Source organism: Salvia miltiorrhiza, chromosome 1 (assembly GCF_028751815.1).
Source record: "Salvia miltiorrhiza cultivar Shanhuang (shh) chromosome 1, IMPLAD_Smil_shh, whole genome shotgun sequence".
Lineage (NCBI taxonomy): Eukaryota > Viridiplantae > Streptophyta > Magnoliopsida > Lamiales > Lamiaceae > Salvia > Salvia miltiorrhiza.
The window spans coordinates 813,709-836,068 of NC_080387.1; the positions used below are offsets into that span (position 1 = coordinate 813,709).

Consider the following 22,360-nt stretch of genomic DNA (forward strand, 5'->3'; position numbering starts at 1 on the left):
ATCATAAGTCGAAAACAAACATAGATCAACATTGGGTTTCATCACAGAAAGATGCAATAATTAATTATCGCATTACTAATCTTAAATATAATTAAGAGAGCGGGTTACTACAGTATACTTGAAACTCCATGGATAGGCTGGAATGAGAGAGTAATTTGAAGGATATTTGAGTTGCTAGTGAAAGTGCAAGGGATGGGTTTCCTTCAACTATGCAGAGGTGTTTGAGGGCTGAAATTAGGGGAGTTGGTGGCTGCCAAGTATGGCTAAAAGCTATGTAGAAGCATGGCTTTAGGGTAGGGGCAAGGCTTTTGATGGAGACGTGAGTGTGAATAAGGTGAGTGAGGATTTGAGAATTAAACTTTTTTTTATGAAAGAATTATCAGATCTCTAAAATTTTCAACGTTCACTAAATAAATAGCTCGTGCAAAAGCTCAATTTAAATAAGTATGAAATGCGTAAGAATTTAAATGACTCAAATTTACAAAGGTTTTGTAAATTATTGATGTTGGAATTAAAATTCAATTCATTTTAAAATCTCCGGCGTGAAATCTTAATCATCTAAATTCAAAATTACTCTAAATTTAGCTAGGGTAAACACGGGGTGTTACACAAATTTCCCCATGGTATATAGTGACCAAAGTGGTCATTTATTATGTTGATGAGTTTTAATTGCTTTATTGGTTTGATATTATTTAGGGTTAATTGCATGAAAATACCTGATCTTATTCGAAAATCTGGTTTTTTGATAATCTTTTAACTGTAGCAAAAATTTCATCCATATTTCAATTTATTGCAATGTCCGTCCGGAGTAATTTTCCGGCCAATTTAAATCTGAGTTGGCAGTCGGAATGCCAACGTGGCATCAAAAATGCCAAATCACAACCCCCTCCCCTTCCCATGTCTCTCTCTCTCTGTTCTACACACCACGACGTCCCATCCTCCTTCGTCGCCGCCGCCGCCCTCACCCGTTGGATCGTGCCGCTCACCGAATCTCAACCACGTCTGCCGCTCCATCTCCATCTTCTTCACGCACTCATTTCGTCCTCGCCAGATCGGTAGACAACTCCCAAGTGAGCCTCCACAACCCCCAAATTTCAACACCTCCGTCGGGCTAGGCCAAAACTCCTCAATCGTCGAGGTGTTTACAAGTGGTCAGCTACCACCGAGCCAAGCTTCGCTATCGATCCAAAATTTCCAAATCAACCATCTTCAGGAACACACCTCCGTATGACCTGGTTTGCTTCGATCTTCCATAGGTGAGTGGCTTCCCAAAAATAGGATCGGGCTTGTGCGGCCCAACTTCTATTTCTCGGATTTTGACCTCCTGGTGGAACTTCCTTTATAATCAGATAATTGGCTATATCGGCATACCATGGCTCCTTATCGGCAAGGCATATAGAGACTCCTTCTCCGTATAGGCAAACGTAATGTATAACTTCTCATATAAAGGTGAGCAGACCCAATCTGAACCCGTTACACGGACCCGGATCGGACCGACCTAATAGATACACACGGTCTGGTCTGGGTTACTTTGTAAGGACCGATTAATTTTTTGGTCGGTCCGGGTCTAAACCCGCTGGAACCCACCAAATCCGGACCGACCCGTACCTATTGAATAATTATTTAATTTATATTTTTTTAATAAATAAAATTATATTTATCTAATATCATCTAACCTAACTAAAAGTCTAAAACTTATTTTGTTGTTCGATGTTTGTGTTCTATAATTATTTTATTATTATATATATGCGCTTATTTTATATTGTTCTAGCTTTAGAGCCTTTATGTATACTGTACAGCTTTAATGAATTTATGTATGGAGAATTATGTTCGATATTTGTGTTCTATAATTATTTTGTTGTTATATAGATATGCTTATTTTCTATTGTTCTAGCTTTAGAGCTTTTATGTATATTGTATAGCTTTAATGAATTTATGTATGAGGAATTATGGTCGTGCTGTAATGAATTTATGTATAGCTTTAGAGCCTTTGTATTTGCTTTTCATGCATGGAAATATCAAATATGGAATTGTGGTCAGTCGGCAACACGCAGCAACCTCCTCAATCATTAACACAAGTTACACTAGACTTAATGGAAACTGTACATGGATTATTATGTAATGGATTGATTTTAATTATATGTTTTTTTTATTGTGATTGTGGATTGGGAATATTTGAGATTAAGAAATGTGTTGGTATCGATTTTTTTAAGTTTTAAATTTGAGAATTGAGTGTAAACATGGAAAATAAAAATCTAAAAATTCGGCAGGTCGGACCCGGACCAAATCGGACCCGAAGTTCGAGTTCGGTCCTCCCTCACTTTTTGGTTCGGGTCGATCCAGTTTTTAAAATTTTTCGGGTTGTTGGTCCTGGCTGGTCGGTCTGGGTCTGACCCAATGCGTAACCCTAGCCCTATACTGAAAATTTATGACATGAAGGCTTATTTTGCAAAAAATTGTGATCGTGAGCCGTCTTTTTGTCGGTCGGTCACGATGTTGGGAAAGAGGCCTACTTCTCTTCACTTGAGTTGATGTTATATTGTCATAGATGTCGCATACACATTTATTGTCTGCAAACATATGTTATATAAATATGACTGATTGATGTTATTACATAAATTGCATGTACAAGTATTTTTCAACTCATTTATTCTTATGTTTGCATTAAAAAGGGGCAAGTTTGACATATAGGTCTAGAGAGCAAGGTTTTCAACTATTTTGTCATGTGTTCACTAGGTACCTTTCTACTCAGCCCTGCATATATTGTTATACGAAATGAAATTCAGCCCATTTATGCAAAAGTTTGGGGCTTATTTTTGGTTGTTGACTTGGTCATTGGCTGTTGGAAACAAAACTCACGTTTGGGGAAACTGGGGTGGGGCTAAGCACCTATTTATCTTTCATTCTTTCTTCTCCAAAAATATAGACGGCTGCTACTCCATTCCAGAATACATGACAGCAGCATATCTCTTTCTCTACACAGGTTGCTGCAAATTTCCTTCAATTTTCAAACTCACACACACCTTTTTTCTCTTCTCTAATTGTAATGCGTCTCCACTCCGTCTTCTGTGAGTGCACACAATTGAAGGATTGTTGTGTTAACCTTGGAAAGCAATCGACAACGAGACTTGTCATTGGAGGGTCTGCCGAGATAGCTTTTAAGGCAACGGTGGGCCGTGGCACAAGTCCTCTCTTTTTCCTTTCTTCTACTCTATTTTGCAGGTTCAAGAGTTAATTTATCGAGCAGGTGGCGTGCGCTTCTGGAAATCAGCCTGCTGCTTGTTCTTATTGTTGAATTTCTGGCGTGGCTTTGATCCAACAATTTAAAAGCTATCCTAATGGCCCTATCAAACCGTGCTCTGCCCAATTTGTTGAAATTGGAACCTCTGAACGAATCAAACTACAAGAGATGGTCTCAAAAACTGCTAATCTTCTTCGAGCAACTCGAAGTCGATTACGTGTTGCTCGAGGAAGGCCCTGCCGCTCCTCCACCCGTCACCACAATTGTCATCGCCGTCGGTGGTACAGACGTTGCCCCGCCTCTTCCACCCGATGACAACGGTCGGGCCAAATACGAGAAGGACAACAAAACTGTTCGTGGTCACATTCTAAACCACATGACGAATAGTCTCTTCGATCTATTCGTCAACTGCCGTTCGACAAAGAAAATATGGAAGACTCTGGAAAAGATATATGGTGGTGATGACGTTGGATTAAAGAAGTACGTTGTCGAAAAAATGGCTAGAGTTTCAGATGGCGGACAAAAAACCCATCGTGGAGCAGCTGTGCTCAACGAAGGAATGAAGATGTGTGAAATCTTCCAGGCTAATGTGCTCACCGAGAAGTTCCCTCTATCCTGGTCTGAATATCGGAACATGTTGAAACACAAGAAGATGGACTTGTCACTTGAAGAGCTCATCAGCCACATGCAGACTGAAAAGGCTAATCGCCTCAATGATAAGCCATCGAACTTTGTTAATTTTTCGAAGGTTAATCTTGTTGAATCTGATGGTGTTGCAGGAACAGGAAAATCACAAGCTTTTAAGAAGACAAAGCACGATGGAAAGAATGAACATTCAAAACAAATAAGAAAATCACAAAGACGAAGGTGATGTGCTACACCTGTGGTACCCCTGGTCATAAGTCCTATCAATGTTCTCAAAGAAACCAGCAGGGTCCCCAACAACAACCTTTTCGGCCAGCATCAAAGCCTGCAAATCAGGCGAACTTGGCTGACGTGGTGATTGGGGAAGGAAAATTGGCAAAGTTCGTTGTTGTTGAGTCCATTTTCTCTTGTCTAGTATTGTGGTCTTTGAATAACAGATTTTTTCCGTTATCTATGAGCAAAAAAACCGTTGTGTATAGTGGTGTTGTCTATGATACGTATCATAGACAACGGTTATGTAGTTACATTGTCTCATGCATTAATGCTTAAAGTGAAGAATTGATGGAGATGAAAGGTATCCGTGTCAAAGTTTGTATGCGGAGGGGCTTAATAGCAATTTTGTTATTAAGTAAAGCTCGGTTAATCTCAGCCATTCAAGTTGATCAACGGCCAAGATTATATCATGCTGGAGTTAGTTATAACTAATAAGCTTTTAGCTTAGTCATCATCATCATCGCAGTCTGTGTGTTAGGTTTTAGATCCAGAAATTCATGCTTAGCTTTTCTGGTTCAAGATTGTAATCGAAGCTCGTTCGTTGCAGTAATAAAACACTCTCCTTTGTCCCGTGGATGTAGATCCTTCAAGGATCGAACCACGTAATTCCTTCTCTGTTCTTTATATTGCTTTGAGTGTGTGAGTTTATATTTGGTTTTCGATTTCGGATCCACATTCTTGCGCAACAAGTGGCGCCGTCTGTGGGAAGCGCGAGAACGAGCACAACAACTCCCTTCCAAGATCGATTCAGGAGCTGATTGTGAGAGGCGTGATGTCGTTAACCAAAATGGAAACAGAGAAGTTTACAGGTAAGAATGATTTTGGGTTGTGGAGAATTAAGATGCGAGCCCTTTTAACCCAGCAAGGGCTTGCGTCTGCTTTGAGGGAAGATGGTGGATCTTTAATTTCCTCCTCTGTCACTGATGATAAGAAAGATGCAGCTAAGATTACAGAGCTCGAATTGAAAAGGGCTGAAATACAAGATAAGGCACATAGCCTCATTATTCTATGCCTTGGAGACAAGGTTTTGAGGGAAGTTGCTAAAGAAAAATCGGCTGCGGCAGTTTGGGCAAAGCTGGAATCGCTGTATATGGCCAAATCATTGGCAAACCGATTGTACATGAAGCAAAGATTGTATTCGTTCAAGATTTCATATGACAAATCTTTGGATGATCAATTAGAAGCTTTCAATAAGATCATAGATGATCTTGAAAATGTAGATGTAAAGGTGGAAGATGAAGATCAGGCAATAATTCTTTTGAACGCACTGCCTAAGTCTTATGACCACCTCAAAGACGCCATGCTGTATGGGAGACAGAAAGATATCTCAGTGGAGGAGGTACAATCTGCACTCAAAGCAAAGGAATTGCAGAAGTCTTCAACACAGAAGCAGGAAGTTGCTGGGGAGGGATTAACTGCAAAGCAGAAATCTCAAAAGGATAAATCCAAAAAGGCTAAGAAAGATAACAAGAAATCTTGGCAAAAGAAGGGGAAGGATACTGAAGAGGATGATAAAAACAAATGTTATCACTGTAAGAAGGTGGGTCATTGGAAGAGAGATTATCCCACGTGGAAAGGAAAGAAAGTCCAGTTCAACAAGAAGCCAGAAGATAAGGACAGCACTGAACAGTGTGATTTAGCTGAAGCACTAAATGTGGTGGAGCAGCTAATAGAAGATCAGTGGGTTCTTGACTCGGGATGCTCTTTTCACATGTGTCCCAAAAGAGAGTGGTTCTGTAATCTGAAGTATATAGATGGTGGAACAGTCCTTTTAGGCAATGATCATGCTTGTGCTGTCAAAGGAATAGGAAGTGTTAGACTGAAGTTACATGATGGTTCTATAAGAATGCTGCAGGAAGTCAGATATATACCTAGTCTAAAAAGAAATCTCATATCATTGGGACTACTTGAGAAGAAGGGATATGAGTGGAGGTCTTCGAATGCAGGAATGAATTTGATGAAGTCAGAAATCATCATGAAGGGAGAAAGAAAGAATGGTCTCTACTACCTATTGGCTAATGTTGTTGCTGGGGAAATCAGCTCCATAAAGCAAGATGAACTGACATTATGGCACAAGAGATTGGGACACATTGGTGAAAGAGGTTTAAGTGAGTTACTGAAAAGGAAATTAGTTCACTGTTCAGGATCTTTTAAACTTGATTCATGTGAACAATGTATACTTGGGAAGAGCAAGAAATTGCCCTTCAAAACAGGAAAACACATATCAAAAGCACCACTTGATTATGTATTTTCTGATCTTTGGGGACCGACAAGAAATGAAAGTTTGGGAAAGGGAAGATACTTCATGTCCATTATGGACGATTACAGTAGAAAGCTCTGGATTTATATACTCAAAGACAAGACTGAGGCTTTTGAGAAGTTTAGAGCATGGTGTAAAAAAGTTGAAAATGAAAAAGAAACCAAGCTGAAATGTTTAAGGACAGATAACGGGCTTGAGTTCATATCAGGAGAATTCAGTTCATTTTGTGAAGAGAATGGCATAAAAAGGCATAGAAACGTACCTGGAAACCCACAACAAAATGGGGTTATTGAGAGAATGAACCGGACTATATTAGAAAAGGTAAGGTGTATGCTATTTGAGGCAGGGTTGCCAAAAAGGTTTTGGGCAGAAGCAGCAGTGACAGCAAGCCACCTTATTAACTGTTCTCCTTCATCAGCTCTTGAGTTTAAGACACCTGATGAGATGTGGTATGGAAAAGCTTCAAGTTATGATCACTTGAAGATATTTGGTTGCAGGGCATATACTCATACCAGGCAAGACAAGTTAGAACCAAGGGCACTCAGATGCATCATGCTAGGGTACCCTAAAGGAGTTAAGGGCTATAAACTGTGGTGTACAGAGCCTGGGATGAACAAAGTTATAATTAGTCGGGATGTTGTGTTCAATGAATCTCAAATGCCATTCCTTGAGAAACAACTTCCAGGTCAAGAGAGAGAGTGCAGCAACAAAGATACATCAGACATTTTTCAGGTGGAGAAAACTGATGAAGAGAAAACAGAACAAGAGTTCATGAATGCAGATGAAAGTATTGATGCTGATGAGCATGATATGGAAAGGAATGAGGGTCAAGATGAATCACTGAGGGATTACAGATTGGCCAGAGACAGAATAAGAAGAACAATCACACCACCTCAGAGATATGCTCATGCAGATATGGTGTACTATGCCCTTAGTGTTGCTGAGGAATTGGAATACCAGGAACCCAAAAACTATAAGGAGGCCATGAGAGGACCAGAAAGGGAGAAATGGCTCTTAGCCATGAAAGAAGAAATGGAATCATTAGAAAGGAATGGGACCTGGATTTTAGTCTCAAAGCCACTTGACAGAAAGCTTGTATCATGTAAATGGATTTTCAAGAAAAAGGTGGAGTTTAAAGAGAAGGAGGAAATCAGATACAAAGCTAGGTTGGTCGCAAGGGGTTTTACCCAAAAGGAGGGTATAGATTACACTGAAGTTTTCTCTCCAGTAGTTAAGCATACTTCTATCAGAATCTTGCTTAGTATTGTAACTCAGTTCAACCTTGAATTGGAGCAAATGGATGTTAAAACAGCCTTTTTACATGGAGAGTTAAATGAGAACATACACATGGTGCAGCCCGAAGGCTTTGTGGAACCATCATCAATGAATAAGGTATGTTTACTGAAGAAGTCATTGTATGGTTTGAAACAAAGCTCTAGGCAATGGTATAGAAAGTTCGATGAGCATATGATGTTAATGGGATTTATGAAATCTGAATATGATAGTTGTGTGTATTTTAAAAGGAAGAATGGGATATCTGTTGCTTATCTGTTATTGTATGTTGATGGCATGCTTATAGCAAGTCATGATAAAACTGAAATCAAAAGAATCAAAAGTGACCTTAGTAACTCTTTTGAGATGAAAGATTTAGGGGAAGCCAAGAGGATACTTGGTATGGATATTGTGAGAGATAGAGCAGCTGGAACATTGTGGTTGTGTCAGTCTGATTATATCAAAAAGGTTCTTAAGAAGTTTAATATGCATGAGTCAAAAGCAACTGTTGTACCATTAGCTACACACACCAAACTGTCCAATGATCAAAAGCCAAGTTCAATGGAAGAGAGGAAGGCCATGGATGCTATTCCATACTCTAATCTAGTTGGCAGTTTGATGTACACGATGGTGTGTACAAGGCCCGACATTGCTCATGCTGTTAGTGTCACTAGCAGATACATGTCAGAGCCGGGAAGAGATCACTGGGAAGCACTTAAGAAGGTTCTCAGATATTTGAAGGGAAGTTCAGAAAGGGGAATACTATTTCAGAGGAAAGATGATGTTTCAGAGCCTCCATTAGTGGGATTTACTGACTCAGATTATGCAGCAAATATTGACAACCGGAGGTCTCAGTCAGGTTATATTTTTACCTTATTCGGATCTGCAGTTAGTTGGAAATCTTCACTTCAACACGTAGTGGCTCTTTCAACGACAGAGGCAGAGTACATCGCAGTCACTGAAGCTGTTAAAGAAGCCATTTGGTTGAAGGGTATTATATCAGACTTTGGTATTAAGCAGGATTCTGTTGAGGTAAGATGCGATAGTCAAAGTGCTTTGTGTTTAGTTAAGCATCAAACTTTTCATGAACGCTCTAAACACATTGACGTTAGACTGCATTTTATTCGGGATATCATCGAGAAAGGTCAGGTGCGAATGGAAAAGGTGTCGACTGAGGATAACGCTGCCGACATGTTGACAAAAGCCTTACCGTCTGCGAAGTTTGAGTACTGTCTCAAGCTTGTGAATGTGATTCACAGAAACTGAAGCCGTTTGGCTTGTCCCTTGTATGGGATGCATCGGAGTTGGGAGTTTGGTTTTACAGCTTAGCATGAAGTGCAGAGACAAGGTGGAGATTTGTAGTTACATTGTCTCATGCATTAATGCTTAAAGTGAAGAATTGATGGAGATGAAAGGTATCCGTGTCAAAGTTTGTATGCGGAGGGGCTTAATAGCAATTTTGTTATTAAGTAAAGCTCGGTTAATCTCAGCCATTCAAGTTGATCAACGGCCAAGATTATATCATGATGGAGTTAGTTATAACTAATAAGCTTTTAGCTTAGTCATCATCATCATCGCAGTCTGTGTGTTAGGTTTTAGATCCAGAAATTCATGCTTAGTTTTTCTGGTTCAAGATTGTAATCGAAGCTCGTTCGTTGCAGTAATAAAACACTCTCCTTTGTCTTGTGGATGTAGATCCTTCAAGGATCGAACCACGTAATTCCTTCTCTGTTCTTTATATTGCTTTGAGTGTGTGAGTTTATATTTGGTTTTCGATTTCGGATCCACATTCTTGCGCAACAAGTGGCGCCGTCTGTGGGAAGCGCGAGAACGAGCACAACAACTCCCTTCCAAGATCGATTCAGGAGCTGATTGTGAGAGGCGTGATGTCTAGTAGCATAAATAACGGTACGATGCGTCATACATAACAGTATGCATCCGTTATCTATAAAGGTTATACATAACAGTTTTTCACCATTATGTATTAAGATTTTTCCGTTATGTATTAGAAATTTTTTTTTTTAATCATAGTTAACAGATTTTTGCACTTTTTATAACGGTTTTAACCGTTATCCTTGATAGAAATACATAACGATTTTTTGCACTTTTTATAACAATTTTTTGCACTTTTTATAACGATTTTAACCGTTATCTTTGATAGAAATACATAACGGTTTTTTGCACTTTTTATGACTGTAATATATTTTTTAAAATTTTCCTGTTATTTATCTCAAAAATTAAATAAATAATTCTAAAACAACAAAATGACATTGCCATCAATAACATATAGTATTATATAACATCCAAAATATTCATACATTATCATCCAAATATAATAAATATCACATAAATTTCTGTCTAACAATTCTCCCACCATATAAGCACCAGATTCTTATAAGCAATATTTGTCTAACAATTTCTGTGGCTAGCCCTTGGTGCACAGATGACTTATAAGCATTGTCTAAAGACTTGTTGTACTCACTCACAACCCTCTTCTTCCCTGTATACGAGGCAACCTGCACAAATATATATATTTATTTTTAAGCACCAACACTACAGTCACAAAATAGAAATGGGCTAAACAAACTAACTCATCAACATTATGACACGAGAAACTTGTGTTTCGATGATCACCTTGCTAAGAGCATTAGGATTTTGAGGCTTCGCATTTAAGAAGGCCACCTCAACCTGCAAAAGCATAAAATTGCAATAGTCAAGATCCAGAAAAGGTAGATACCCTAGCCTTCTCCACACAGTCTCGTACAAAACCCAACTGCAACTTAAAGAAAAAAAATACTCATGCCAATTTTAACCTGCTGGCAAAGGAGAGTCGGCAGTGAAGCGATAATCGTATTGTCTCTCAAGAGGTACATCTTCCATCCTTATTAACAACCCAATTGCCTAAGAGAACAAAAAGATAGCATCAAATAACAACATCAACTACCTTAATTATTGACCTCAAAAATGTGACTTCCATACTTGTAAAGTACAAAGACATCATCACACACCTACATTCATGACTTTTGATGCAAAGTAAAACAAAGGAAAACACTAAAACAGTATAGACACTAACTTTCAAACACAAACATGAGAACACCGTAGTCACTAACTCCTTTCTTCCTTTGAGATTTTCATTTGTGAATTTCTAATTTTCCTATAAAATTTCAGTTGATAACTACAGATACTTCCATCTCATGTTAATAGAGTATGAAAATCGATATTCTGATCGATACACGTAAAAACAAATCTCACTGCCAAGGAAAAGAATCATGTATGAACGGCTGCGGCGAAGTGCTGAAGAAGCATAACAGATTCCAATAAATATTCAATCATCTCCAACACGTTAATTTTCTTAAAAAAAAATAGACGACAAACGAGAAGAACAACTATAGTTTTGAAAATTAAAAAAAGAAATGAAAAAAAGAACAGCAACAAGGACTGCGGAGCAATTTCTTGACCGAATCTCTGCTTAGGTCTGTGACACAACACTACAGTCACAACACTACAGACCAACGTTATGGGTCTGGGTGCGGCCAAAGGCATCGGACAACCTCAACTCGTAGCTTAACGATTCAAACCAAGGGTTAACAAGATTTAGAATCACAAGTTTTAGTCTACTTTTGTTCAATCTACTTTTACCAACTAAGACACCCTTGTCTCTCGTGTAGCATACGATTGATTTCACAAATGGAGATAAAGGAAATGAATCAACACCATCAACACCAAAACAAATCAAGAAACCATGAAAACCCAAAACTAAGAGCAATTAACTAAACATAAGAAACCTAACCTCCACCTTCAATAACATTTACACAGTAGCAACATGTCATCACATAAAAATAAAAAACCTGTGGAGCACACTATTTAGTACATTTATTAAAATATACTCCAATCTAAAGATATAATATCAGTATCTAACAAATTCTAAATTGCAGTGACAGTCAATCAACTAAATTCTTATTGAAAGTAATAATTCCTTTGTATCAAATGCATTTTGAGAGACACATTCATTCTTCCAAGAAATGCAGAAATCTCATTCACCACTAAAAACACCCAAGCTGCATCAGAGAATCGCTAACCTCCATTTCATTTAAATGCATCTGCACCAAGCGAGGAACCTATTGCAATATTCAATACAGAATCAGATTATAGCCATCCAAAAATGAACTTTTGCTTCATAAGCCTACCTTGACTTTCTTCCCTGTGTTTACACTAACTATGAAATCACCCTTCTTAATGAATGCATCAAGAGAATAAGTCGGGAGGCATACTAGTAATTGGGGTAACAAAAGAATGTCCCTTGGAAATTAAAATGAAGAAATTAGATTCTGCATCAAGAGAATCAGGGCTTCCTGATAACGTAACCTACAACATTGGTTGAACGCAGCCATAATTTGCTTGCATTTGCCACTTGATTTCCAGTACCCACAATCAGTGCTGCATTTATTCATCAAATTCTTCATTCTCTTGCAGAAGAAATGCCTCTTCTCCTTCAAATTATCTAACCCTGGCAACGAATCTCATCAAATTTCCAAACAAAAAATTAAAAGAAATCCAGCGCATAACAAAGAGATTAAAAAAAAGAAATTTCGGAATCACATTTTTGCTGAAGGAAATTCGGTTTTACCTCTGATGCTGGCATTTCAATCAAAAAATCGATTCGCCCAAAAGCATCCCAAGCCTTCTCCACCGCGGCTCACGTCGAGCTCCAGAGGCACGACTCAATCTCGAGCTCGTACGTATACAGGGTCGTTCGCCAGACGGTGTCGCTGCCGAAAATTGAAGCTAGGGCACGGCGGCGGCAGGGAGCCGCTGTTGTCGCCGGAGTATGGAGAGAAGAGGGGGCTTTGGGCTGCGCTCGGAGGCGGCGGCCTTCCCGCCGTGCGGTCGACGGGAATCGACAGGGAGGTGGCTGTAGATTATAGATCTAGGATTTCAGGCGCGGTGTGGTTTGCGTGCATTTGAGTGAGAGAGAGAGGAGATTAAGAGGGAGACGAGGGAAGTGCGACGAGCTTGGTGGCTGACGTTGCTGCGGCCGTGGAGGACAGAGGGGGGGCGCGCTTCTATGGCCAGAACTTGCCTCGGCAGCGGCGGCGACTATCTCTCAAAGAGGGAGAGATCGCGAAGAGAGAGAGAGATTTGGGGAGGAGATGAGACGCAGCGAGGGTGGGCGGCAGCGGCGCGAGGCAGCAGCGAGGGTGGGCGGCGACGGGCCGGCGCAGGGCAGCGGCGCCGGCGGCGGAGTCGAGAGGGAAGAGAGAGAGTCGAGAGACAGACGAACAAAAACTAGGACTTGTAGTTTTGGGGGTTAATTTCTAAATTTCCTAAATAAAATCTATTCCTTTTTTCTTTTCTTTTTTTTCACTTTTAATATTCAATTTTTGGTATTTAGATTTCTAATTTAGATTTTATATAAGTGTTACTTAATGATAAAATAAAAAAATGTTATGATTTTTTTATTTTTCAAAGTCTATATTTAGGAATAAATTCAGATTTTAGGATAAATAATTTATTTGTTATTTTTAATATAATATAATATAATATAATATAATATTATTTTTAAAAAATTAATAAAAAAAATTATACATAACTGTTTTTATAGACGCTCTGATAACGGTTCAAAAACCGTCGTAAATAACTCTTATACATAACGGTTCTTTAACGTTATGAATAATCGTTATAAAATATGGTCATAGTCATAGATAACGGTGGCTTAACGGTTTTTTTAATACCGTTATGTATGCAACTAATAGATAACGCAAAAACATAACGATTTTTGAAAAACCGTTATCTATGCATATAGACAACACTACATAGATAACAGATTTTTCCAAAACCGTTATCTATTCCTAAAAGTGCGCTCATACATAACGGTTTTTGAAAAAAACCGTTATCTATGCACTGTTATGTATGTAAACTTTTGTAGTATGTATTGTTGCAATACTCTGAAAATACCTCTTATTGCACTTGTTTGAATTTGTCTAAGTCATGTATGATCCCTTAAGGGAAGGCACACTCTTGAACCTTTGAAACTTTATCTATATAACTATGCTTTGATAGTGTTATGTTGTCATGCGTATGATTTTTCCTTGAATATGAGTCATAATTATTAAATGTTTCAGCTAGAAGTTGGACATTTTATATTTCTTTTTTCCTTTTCTTTTATTAGTTGTACGATACTTGGTCTACGCTATCATTGGCTAGGTGTCGGACTGCGACACTTAGGCCATAATCGTGTTGGCTTAGGCCCAAAGCCCAATTCTCAATATCATTTCTAAACATGCCAAAACATAATTGAAAAACTCAAAATTGGAGGAGAATTTTAAACAACGAATTTCTCTCCAGTATATTGAGGTTCAAGGTGTTTTTCGTGGAAGCAACCCAAAGCTCAAGCCAAGCACAACATTCGATCTAAAAACAAGGTCAAAGCCCTATGCATCAACGTTATAACCGTAAAACTCAAGTCAAACCTAATGTTTGATTAAAAAATAAGGCTAATGCCCTCAACATCAATGTCATAAAGCTCGAAGATCAAGTCCAAAAATATCATAGGCATATTTCTCCAACAAATCTCAAGGACTACTCAAAGATCATCAAAAAATCAACTTGAAGAGAAGAATCAAAGATCAAATATGATATGGTAAATAATTTTGTATTTTTATCAAATTAAATATAAATTTTTTGTTTACACAAACCCACGTGTTTTCATAATTTTTTGCCCCAATTAGTATATGTATATACACATCTATATATAATATAAAACACCAGTTTTTTTCCCTCCAATTTAATGGCATTTTTGCAATTATAATGTCAATTAAGGATAAAAGTTTAGAAATTAAAAGAGAGTGGGGTGAGAGGAGAGAGAAATGTAGAAATATGAGATAACTTACGCTTCATCTACTATCATTTTTTCCCACATTTTCTCTCTCCTCATTTTCTTATACATTCACCCATTTATTCTCAATTCCAAATTTTTCTCTCTTCTAACCTATTTTTCATATTTAGATAATTTTCTAAAAATCTTTAAATTTAATTTATGAAAATATATTCGACATGTATCTTAAATTAAAGATCATGACAAGATTTTTAATTTGATATAAAAATCATTAAATTAAATGTGAATTTGAAATAAACAAGTTATTATAGTTTAAAATTTTAAAGTGATTATATTTCTCTCTCCTCTTTCTTTTTCTATATTCTTTCATTTTTTCCCCCTCTCTCCTTATTCACTCCACGTTATTATATTATCTATATATTAATCTCTCTCCACACAATTTATCATGTTCTCTTCTCTTTTGATAAAAAGAACAAATAAAACATCAAATTTATTTGTTGGATTACTTTATCAAACATAACATAAAAATATGTAAATAAAAACTTTTAATTAAAAAATATGATGCACTATTATCAACAAACGTTGAGACGATATTATAAAAATATTTGTTAATTTTAATTTTATAGAAAATAATAATCAAATATCAAAGAACTATCTCAAATTTGAGATAGAGTAGATAATATTTTGAACTATATAAATTTTAAAGTTTTAAAAAAATACCAAAATTTGTTAAGTTTGTGTTATGTATAATCTTTAATATGCAAGGTTTAGGTTCTATTTTATATTCTCCTTTCTTTGAACTTATTTGAACCATTTTATTTTACTCTCTTTCTTTCTTCAGATATTTATAATATTAGAAAAATAGAAAAATATCATTATAATATTTTTTTATAAGATTTGACATAAAGTATATACATCTTTATATAATACTCCCTCCGTCCCAAACGAAATGTCATGTTTTCCTTTTTTGGCTGTCCCAAACGAAATGTCATGTTCCCTTTTTTGGCAATACACACTCTCTCTATACTTAATATTTAAATAATTTACACCAACCCACTTTATCTACTTTATACACATTTCTTAATCTCCGTGCCGAAAAGAAATAAGACATTTCGTTTGGGATGGAGGGAGTACTATAAAAGATGAGTTACTTTATTTTGTTTTCGTTTGTTGGTGAAAAAATAATTAAATGTCTTTTTTTTTTCTTGCAAAAAAAACTTACATGATTGTTTGATTATAATTATTTTAATTTAATGCAATTAAGGAGAAGGAAATTTCAATATGAATTTGTAAAAAAATAGTTATTTATCTTAAAATTAGAATTTAAAATGTAATATAGATTTATTTAATAATATGTACAAATTATTTATTTGTTTGTATAAACATATTTGTTGTTATATTTTGTTTTTATATTATTCGTATTTTTTCTATTTTTGTAATTATTTTTGGGCTATTTAAATATGAACTTTTAATAATAATGCAGTTCGTACTTTTAAGAGCCCAAAATTATTATATGACGTCTATTAATATTGTTATTGATAGTTTTAGTGTTATTTGCTCAAAATGAGATTCACTTAAATTATATGCTTTATAATCAGTAAATTTAATTATTATACAATACTCATCAAATTTAATACTTATACTCCTACTCATTAAGTTGATAAATTATCAAATACTAATATTTAAATTAACAGAATTTTTTTTGTTATTAATTAATTTAACTCATAAATAATACTCCCTTCGTCTCACTCCAATAGGCTCACTTCTTTTGGGCACGGAGATTAAGAAACTTACTTTTCAGGAGTAAGTGGCGTGGTTTACACCAATTAAGTACAATTTCTTTACTGAAAATGAAAAACGAGCCTATGGGAGTGAGACGTCTCAAAAAGGAAAACGAACCTATTAGAGTGAGACGGAAGGAGTAATATATTTATATAAATTAAAATTTTAAAAATAAATAAATATATCGTGGCCCGTGCATCGCACGGGAGAATGTACTAGTACACATTTAAAGGGAAGAGTACCGCGAGTCTATATTAAGATATTATTAATGTTTTAATTCACCCACCGATGTATTATTGGCGGATGCTGTGCATCTTAATTGACAAGATAACATAAAGAATATGCAGTCTTAGCATTGGAAGCAAACATCACCTTTTTTTGCCCCTTTCTGATTACTAGCTATGATGCAGTTTCCAATTATGTAAACTATATGTTGCTATCTACCTTGTTTTATACTGTTGGTAGTTATTTGGTGGTAGACTTTTGTTTTGAAAGAAGAAACAGACTGCAGTTCACACTAAGACTTGATGTTCAGTAATGGTAGATTCTGCGTCTGCGTGTGGATGGAGTTGGGAGGAGAACAAGCTGTTTGAGGTGGCTCTGGCCGCCGTGGATCAGAAACATCCGCTCCGGTGGCAGGCGGTGGCAGCTGTGCTCGGTGGCCGCAAGACGGCGGAGGACGTCCACAAACACTATCAGATTCTCTTGCAGGATTTGCAGTGGATTGAATCAGGCTGTTTGGATCATAAACTCTTAACACATAATCGAAATCATAACGCCTTCATGTAAGAAAAGGCATACACTAGTTGTTTGTTTGTATGTATTTTTGCTAGAGCTGCATATCTAATGACATCTTTGAATGTTTGTTTGAAGAGTTGTTCCATGCTTCTTCAACTTGTATTTTCGAAGCTGGGCTTATAACTTAACCACATCTTATTATTTCATAATCTTATAAACAACAATCATTTTACAAATGTCCGTTTCTTTCTTGAACTTCAAACTTAACCAAACACCACGTATGCTGATGCTGTTATGAATTATCAGCGGCAAACAATATTAGCAAGTGAGAAAAGAGAAACTCAAGACTTGCATGTGTTGTGTATAAACGAATTGTATAGAGACTGAATTGATGTGATGATCCTATTCCTAGCTAGATGTGTGAAACAAGTGCAGTTTGTTTAATTAATTGGAAAATGCTATAAAGGATTCTGGAGCAGATGAGGAAGCGTAATCTTGCCGGAGTTATTGCGGTCGAGCTTGTTGAACTGATCGCATATCTGCATTATATCCTTCTCCTTAATCTTCCCCATCTCTTTGAGTTTGTAGATCACATATTCCGATTTACTGCAAACATCAACTAGTCTGTTACTGTTACTGAGAAATTAATTAATTTAATTGAATTAAATTAGGTTACCTAATGAAACCATTATTGTTGATGTCAGCAGCGAACAAGTCCTCCACCGTGATTTCTCGATGCAGAGCCCAATTCGCAATCTTCCGGTGCCTCTTGTCCACCCTCGCCTCCGCCAGATACAGAAACGCACGCGCCACCGCCAGCGTCGAGAGCAGCAGCCACACCGACGCGAATAGTCTCCCCGTTATCGTCTTGAACGCCTTGTCCCCGTACCCCACCGTCGTCACCGACATCACCGATAGGTAAACGGAATCCACCCAATCCAGCCGCTCCACCAGATGCAGGAATAGAATCCCGATTCCGATGCACAGCACCACCACGCCCAGGGCCAAACCGACCTTCAATCGAATCCGCATCCGCCCCTTGGCCACATCCACTATGTAATTCCTCGCCGAGAACCCCTGCGCCGGCGACTTGATTCCGGCCAGGATGATGTTCTCCTGCAAGTCCAACACGTAATTCACGACTCCGCTGAGAAGAATGTCGATGAATCCGAATCCAACCAGCACGAATACGCAGGCAAACACCTTCGCGATGGAGGTGGTGGGGGCGATGTCGCCGTAGCCGATTGTGCACATAGTGACGATGGAGAAGTAGAGCGCGTCGACGACGGGGTGCGTCTCCACGCCGGAGAAATGGTCGCGGTTGAAGGAGTAGATGACGATGCCCAGGAAGAGGTAGAGGAGAAGCAAAATTGCGGCTTGGCGGACTAGGGAAGGGGAATCGGATTGGAAATTGGAGTCGTCGGCGGGGTGAGAGCGGTAATCCTTCATCACGGCCATCGCGGGGGCGGTTTTACTGCGTTGCATCTTCTTGCGGCCACAGGAGGACGGCGGCGGTGCAGGGTCCGCTCCGTCATCGTCGCCGCTACAGTAATCGTGTTGTTGGTAAAAGCTAGGGTTAGTAGAGTCCAAGGATTGGGATTGGGAAAGGGGAGAAGCGAGATTGATGACGAAATCACGGAGTTGTGGAGATGGAGCGGGTATGAGTAAGGGCTCCGCCGCTGCCATTCATCAATCGATGTCTTTTTTCAGCTAAGATGAGAGATGAGGAAACGAAAGGAAAGGAAAGGGAAGGGCTGCAATTTACAGCACAACTCCTTTTTTATTTTTTATTTTATTTTTATGGAAATCCAAACAAATGTATATTTGATTCTACACAAGAGAAGAGATGGGGCCTATTTCCCGTATATATTACTATCAAATCGTATTTTGACACACGATCTCCAAGCGTGGCATGTGACGATTCCAATTTATATTTTTCAATAATTGTTTCTAGACCCGTCCAACCGAGTGAGCTACTATCTTCTTTTTCAAACCAGAGAGAGATACGTACCAAAAAACCCTTGATCAACTTCCTATCATATAATTCTTTTTGGTTGTAAAATTATCCTGAAAAATGGATGGAAATGAAAAGGTGGAAAAATTTTATCATTTTCACTCTTGTTATCTTATATTCTCTTTGATGGAATTTTTTTTTTATCCTATACTTCATTTATCCTATACACATGTTCTCTTTGTGGGAAAATGATGGATAAATTGTTAAATGACAATATTACCCTTATTATTGACTTACTTATTTTATACCATACTTTCAATTATATTTTATGACATACTTCATTTTTTTTTCCCACCCCACTACCCCACGCCCCCACCAACACCCTCCCCCACCCCCATTTTTTTTTTCTCGCCACCTCCACCCCACTACCCCACGCCCCAACCCACCCCCTCCCCACCCCCCCCCCCCCCTCCCCACCAATTTTTTTTTTTTAAATTTTCTCGCCACCTTCAAAGTTCGAAAAATTGAACAAAGCTTCTCCAATCGGCGAACATCATCGAAAGTTTGAAAACTCTGAACAATAAGTAATTCTATCTATCTCTACCAGTATTTCTCTATAGGATACGTTTGATAGGCTGTATAATGACAGGATAGCATAGGTATCAAATGTAATACAAGAAAGGGGGCTTACAAATCTTTTACTGTGCTCACTGCACCAGCTGCTCCACATAACGAAATCCCAGTAGCTAATCAATTACAGAAACACAGTAAGTCAGAACAATTCTAGGAGAAAGAATCCACAAATTTTCAATGTATTAGGCTATCACATGAAACCATTTTCTGAGAGATGAAACAAATTAGCTAAAGATTCCTCAATTACATTCTGTTACTCGAACCTCTGTTAAAAGCAATGAATTTGTACCACCTAACAAAAAACAAAGCACAATTCCCTCAATCAATAAACCTAAAAAATTATCAAGAAATATTAAACCAAAAAGGTTATAAAAAATGCTAACTTGCAGCAATGAGACAGCTCAGCAGCGCCCCCCGCCCCTCAATCTGAAAATGCAATTCCATAGACACGACGAACAGCGGCACCCGAAAGACGTCGTATTCATGTAAGAGCATCTCTTTCCTACGGCGGGAAAGGATGAGAGAGAGTGGTGAAAAAAGATGGGCTTAAGTGGATGGTGATGGAGAGAGTTCCATTTCCGTTGTAAGAAACAGATACATACACATACAATAAATATACATTTATTATTTATACATACCCAAAAAAAAATTAAAAATGATGAAAACTTTGGTACCTTTCTGCTACTCTGCCTGAAAGTTCACTGATTTGAGTAGTCGTTGCGATGGTTATCTGAATCTTAAATCTCATAAACATGAAAAAAAAAAAACTGAAATCGGTGTTCCAGCTCACTTCTGAGATGATTTGGGTGTTTACCGTCGTGCCCAAGTTCGGCTGGTACCATTATGCCAAACCCATTTTCTGCTTGACTTTCTCTCGGAGCTCCGCCAGATCCACCTTCCCCATAACCGTGATCTTCTGGACGTCGATCGTCACCTATTATACAAATTCAAACTTCTCAATCAAGTCGTAGAAAAAAATAAAATTGCAAAATTAAAAAAAAATCAGAAAACACACAAACTATGGAGATATGTGCTTCTATTTGCAAAATGCACTTAATAACTTTTGAAGCGCCGGATTATGGCCACCGACAATGAGAAAACGAAGATGAGAGAGACTTCTGAAGACAAATGAAAGACAGTTGAAATATCTTTGAGCCCAATAATACAGACCTCGATTTGTGTGCGTCTTTGGCAGCCAAATACTCAGCGAATAAAAGTGTGTGTCAATTGGCGGGAAACACATTCCCCTAAAAATCTTTGCTTTAATATTAGTATAGATAGATAGATAGATAGATAGATAGATAGATATACTGTATTTATTTTCTTATTTTAAATAAACCTTTTAATTTTTTCATAAAGGGTGTAAAATTTCTCTTATATTTTTTACAGACAATTTATTCAATATTTTTAATTTTTTTTTTTTCAAATTTCTCAGGCGGGTCTCACTCTATTTATCAATGTATTAAAAAGAACGAACAGTTTATTTGGTATTTTTAATAAACTTTCATTTTATTTGATACAATCTCAAAAATATTGTGTCAAGCTTTGTAGAAGCAGATAAATTTCGTGCCTTCGTCTTTTATTGCTTCATTTAGTTCTATTTTTTTTTTCCACCGGGTTTCACTGAATTTTGCTATACTGAAGAAGAAAATTTTCATTTTTTAAAAATTTATTTCTACGTGCATTTGATTAATATGAATGCTAATAATTTGAGCAGATGATATTTCCAAGATTCAAGTGTCTTATTTCATAGATTCAATCTTGAGTTATAAAGTATTTTGCTTATATAATGGTTGTCAGTAACAATATAATCTTTCAATTGAAACTTTAAGAATTATGAATCTTATGCATATTTTACTCTTCTTATCCCTCAATTGGCCGTTTAGATACATAGAGTGAAATCCATTTGAGAAAATAGAAAATAAAAATAGGAAAAATATTGGATTAAATGTCTGTCAAGAATATAAGAAATTTTTTACACTTCTTATGTGATGTTGAGGGGCTAATAACCTAACATCAAAAAATTATGAGGTAATTAAATGTGTTAGGGATTATATGATAGAAGGTCACGTGCTATTTCTACCTTTTCAAATTTATAGAACAAGTTATTATTATTTTTTCCCCAATGATAAAGTTGTTCAATTTAGAATACATTTTCCATTATGACAAGAATGCGTAAGTTTCAAAAAATTAACATTATTGCAGAATTTTTTAAATAATCAATATACTTTTCAACTCGTCTCACAAAAATAATACTTTTAAAATATAATTTCGTATCACGTGAACACAAGTTTCTTCCTCGCACTTCTTTTGGTTCTTTCGCACATCATATTTTGGTGTCTAGGTCGGAAGAGCAAAGAGGAGAATTTAATGAGAGGTTATAAAGATTTTCTTTATTTTTTTTTTCTTTTCTATTTTTATATCAATTTCTCAATTAGGATATGATGTGGGACTTATATACATTATAAATGATGGTGCATTACATAAGTAGATAACAAAAAGTTGACAATCCTATTAAATCCATTAAATTAAATATAGACGAAATGGAATCAAATAATAAATTACAAAAAGTACCTATCGAAACAAAAAATTGTATAAAAATTAAAGAATTAAAATAAAAAATACAAGAATCTAAAAATTTGTTTCGCCTTTATTTTATTCAATAATTGAACCTATAGGCCCCTCCCAAGTCAGCCACTATATTTTTTCCAAATTTATCTAACAAGT

The 22,360-nt window shown here is 37.0% G+C and overlaps 2 protein-coding genes across 2 annotated transcripts; both read right to left on the reverse strand.

The window, feature by feature from the left end:
- Positions 1-9,967: 9,967 nt before the first annotated feature.
- LOC131007198 (ABC transporter B family member 21-like) lies at positions 9,968-11,084 on the reverse strand. Its single transcript, XM_057934353.1, has 3 exons — positions 10,505-11,084; positions 10,326-10,379; positions 9,968-10,207 (listed from the first exon to the last, which is right to left on the reverse strand). Exons 1-3 carry the CDS (start codon positions 10,562-10,564, stop codon positions 10,034-10,036), a joined length of 288 nt encoding a protein of 95 aa, XP_057790336.1. The 5' UTR covers positions 10,565-11,084; the 3' UTR covers positions 9,968-10,033.
- A 6,139-nt stretch (positions 11,085-17,223) lies between these two features.
- On the reverse strand, positions 17,224-18,948 carry LOC131007199 (two-pore potassium channel 5). The gene is made up of 2 exons (XM_057934354.1): positions 17,723-18,948; positions 17,224-17,652 (listed from the first exon to the last, which is right to left on the reverse strand). Exons 1-2 carry the CDS (start codon positions 18,730-18,732, stop codon positions 17,505-17,507), a joined length of 1,158 nt encoding a protein of 385 aa, XP_057790337.1. The 5' UTR covers positions 18,733-18,948; the 3' UTR covers positions 17,224-17,504.
- Between the last annotated feature and the right edge of the window lie 3,412 nt (positions 18,949-22,360).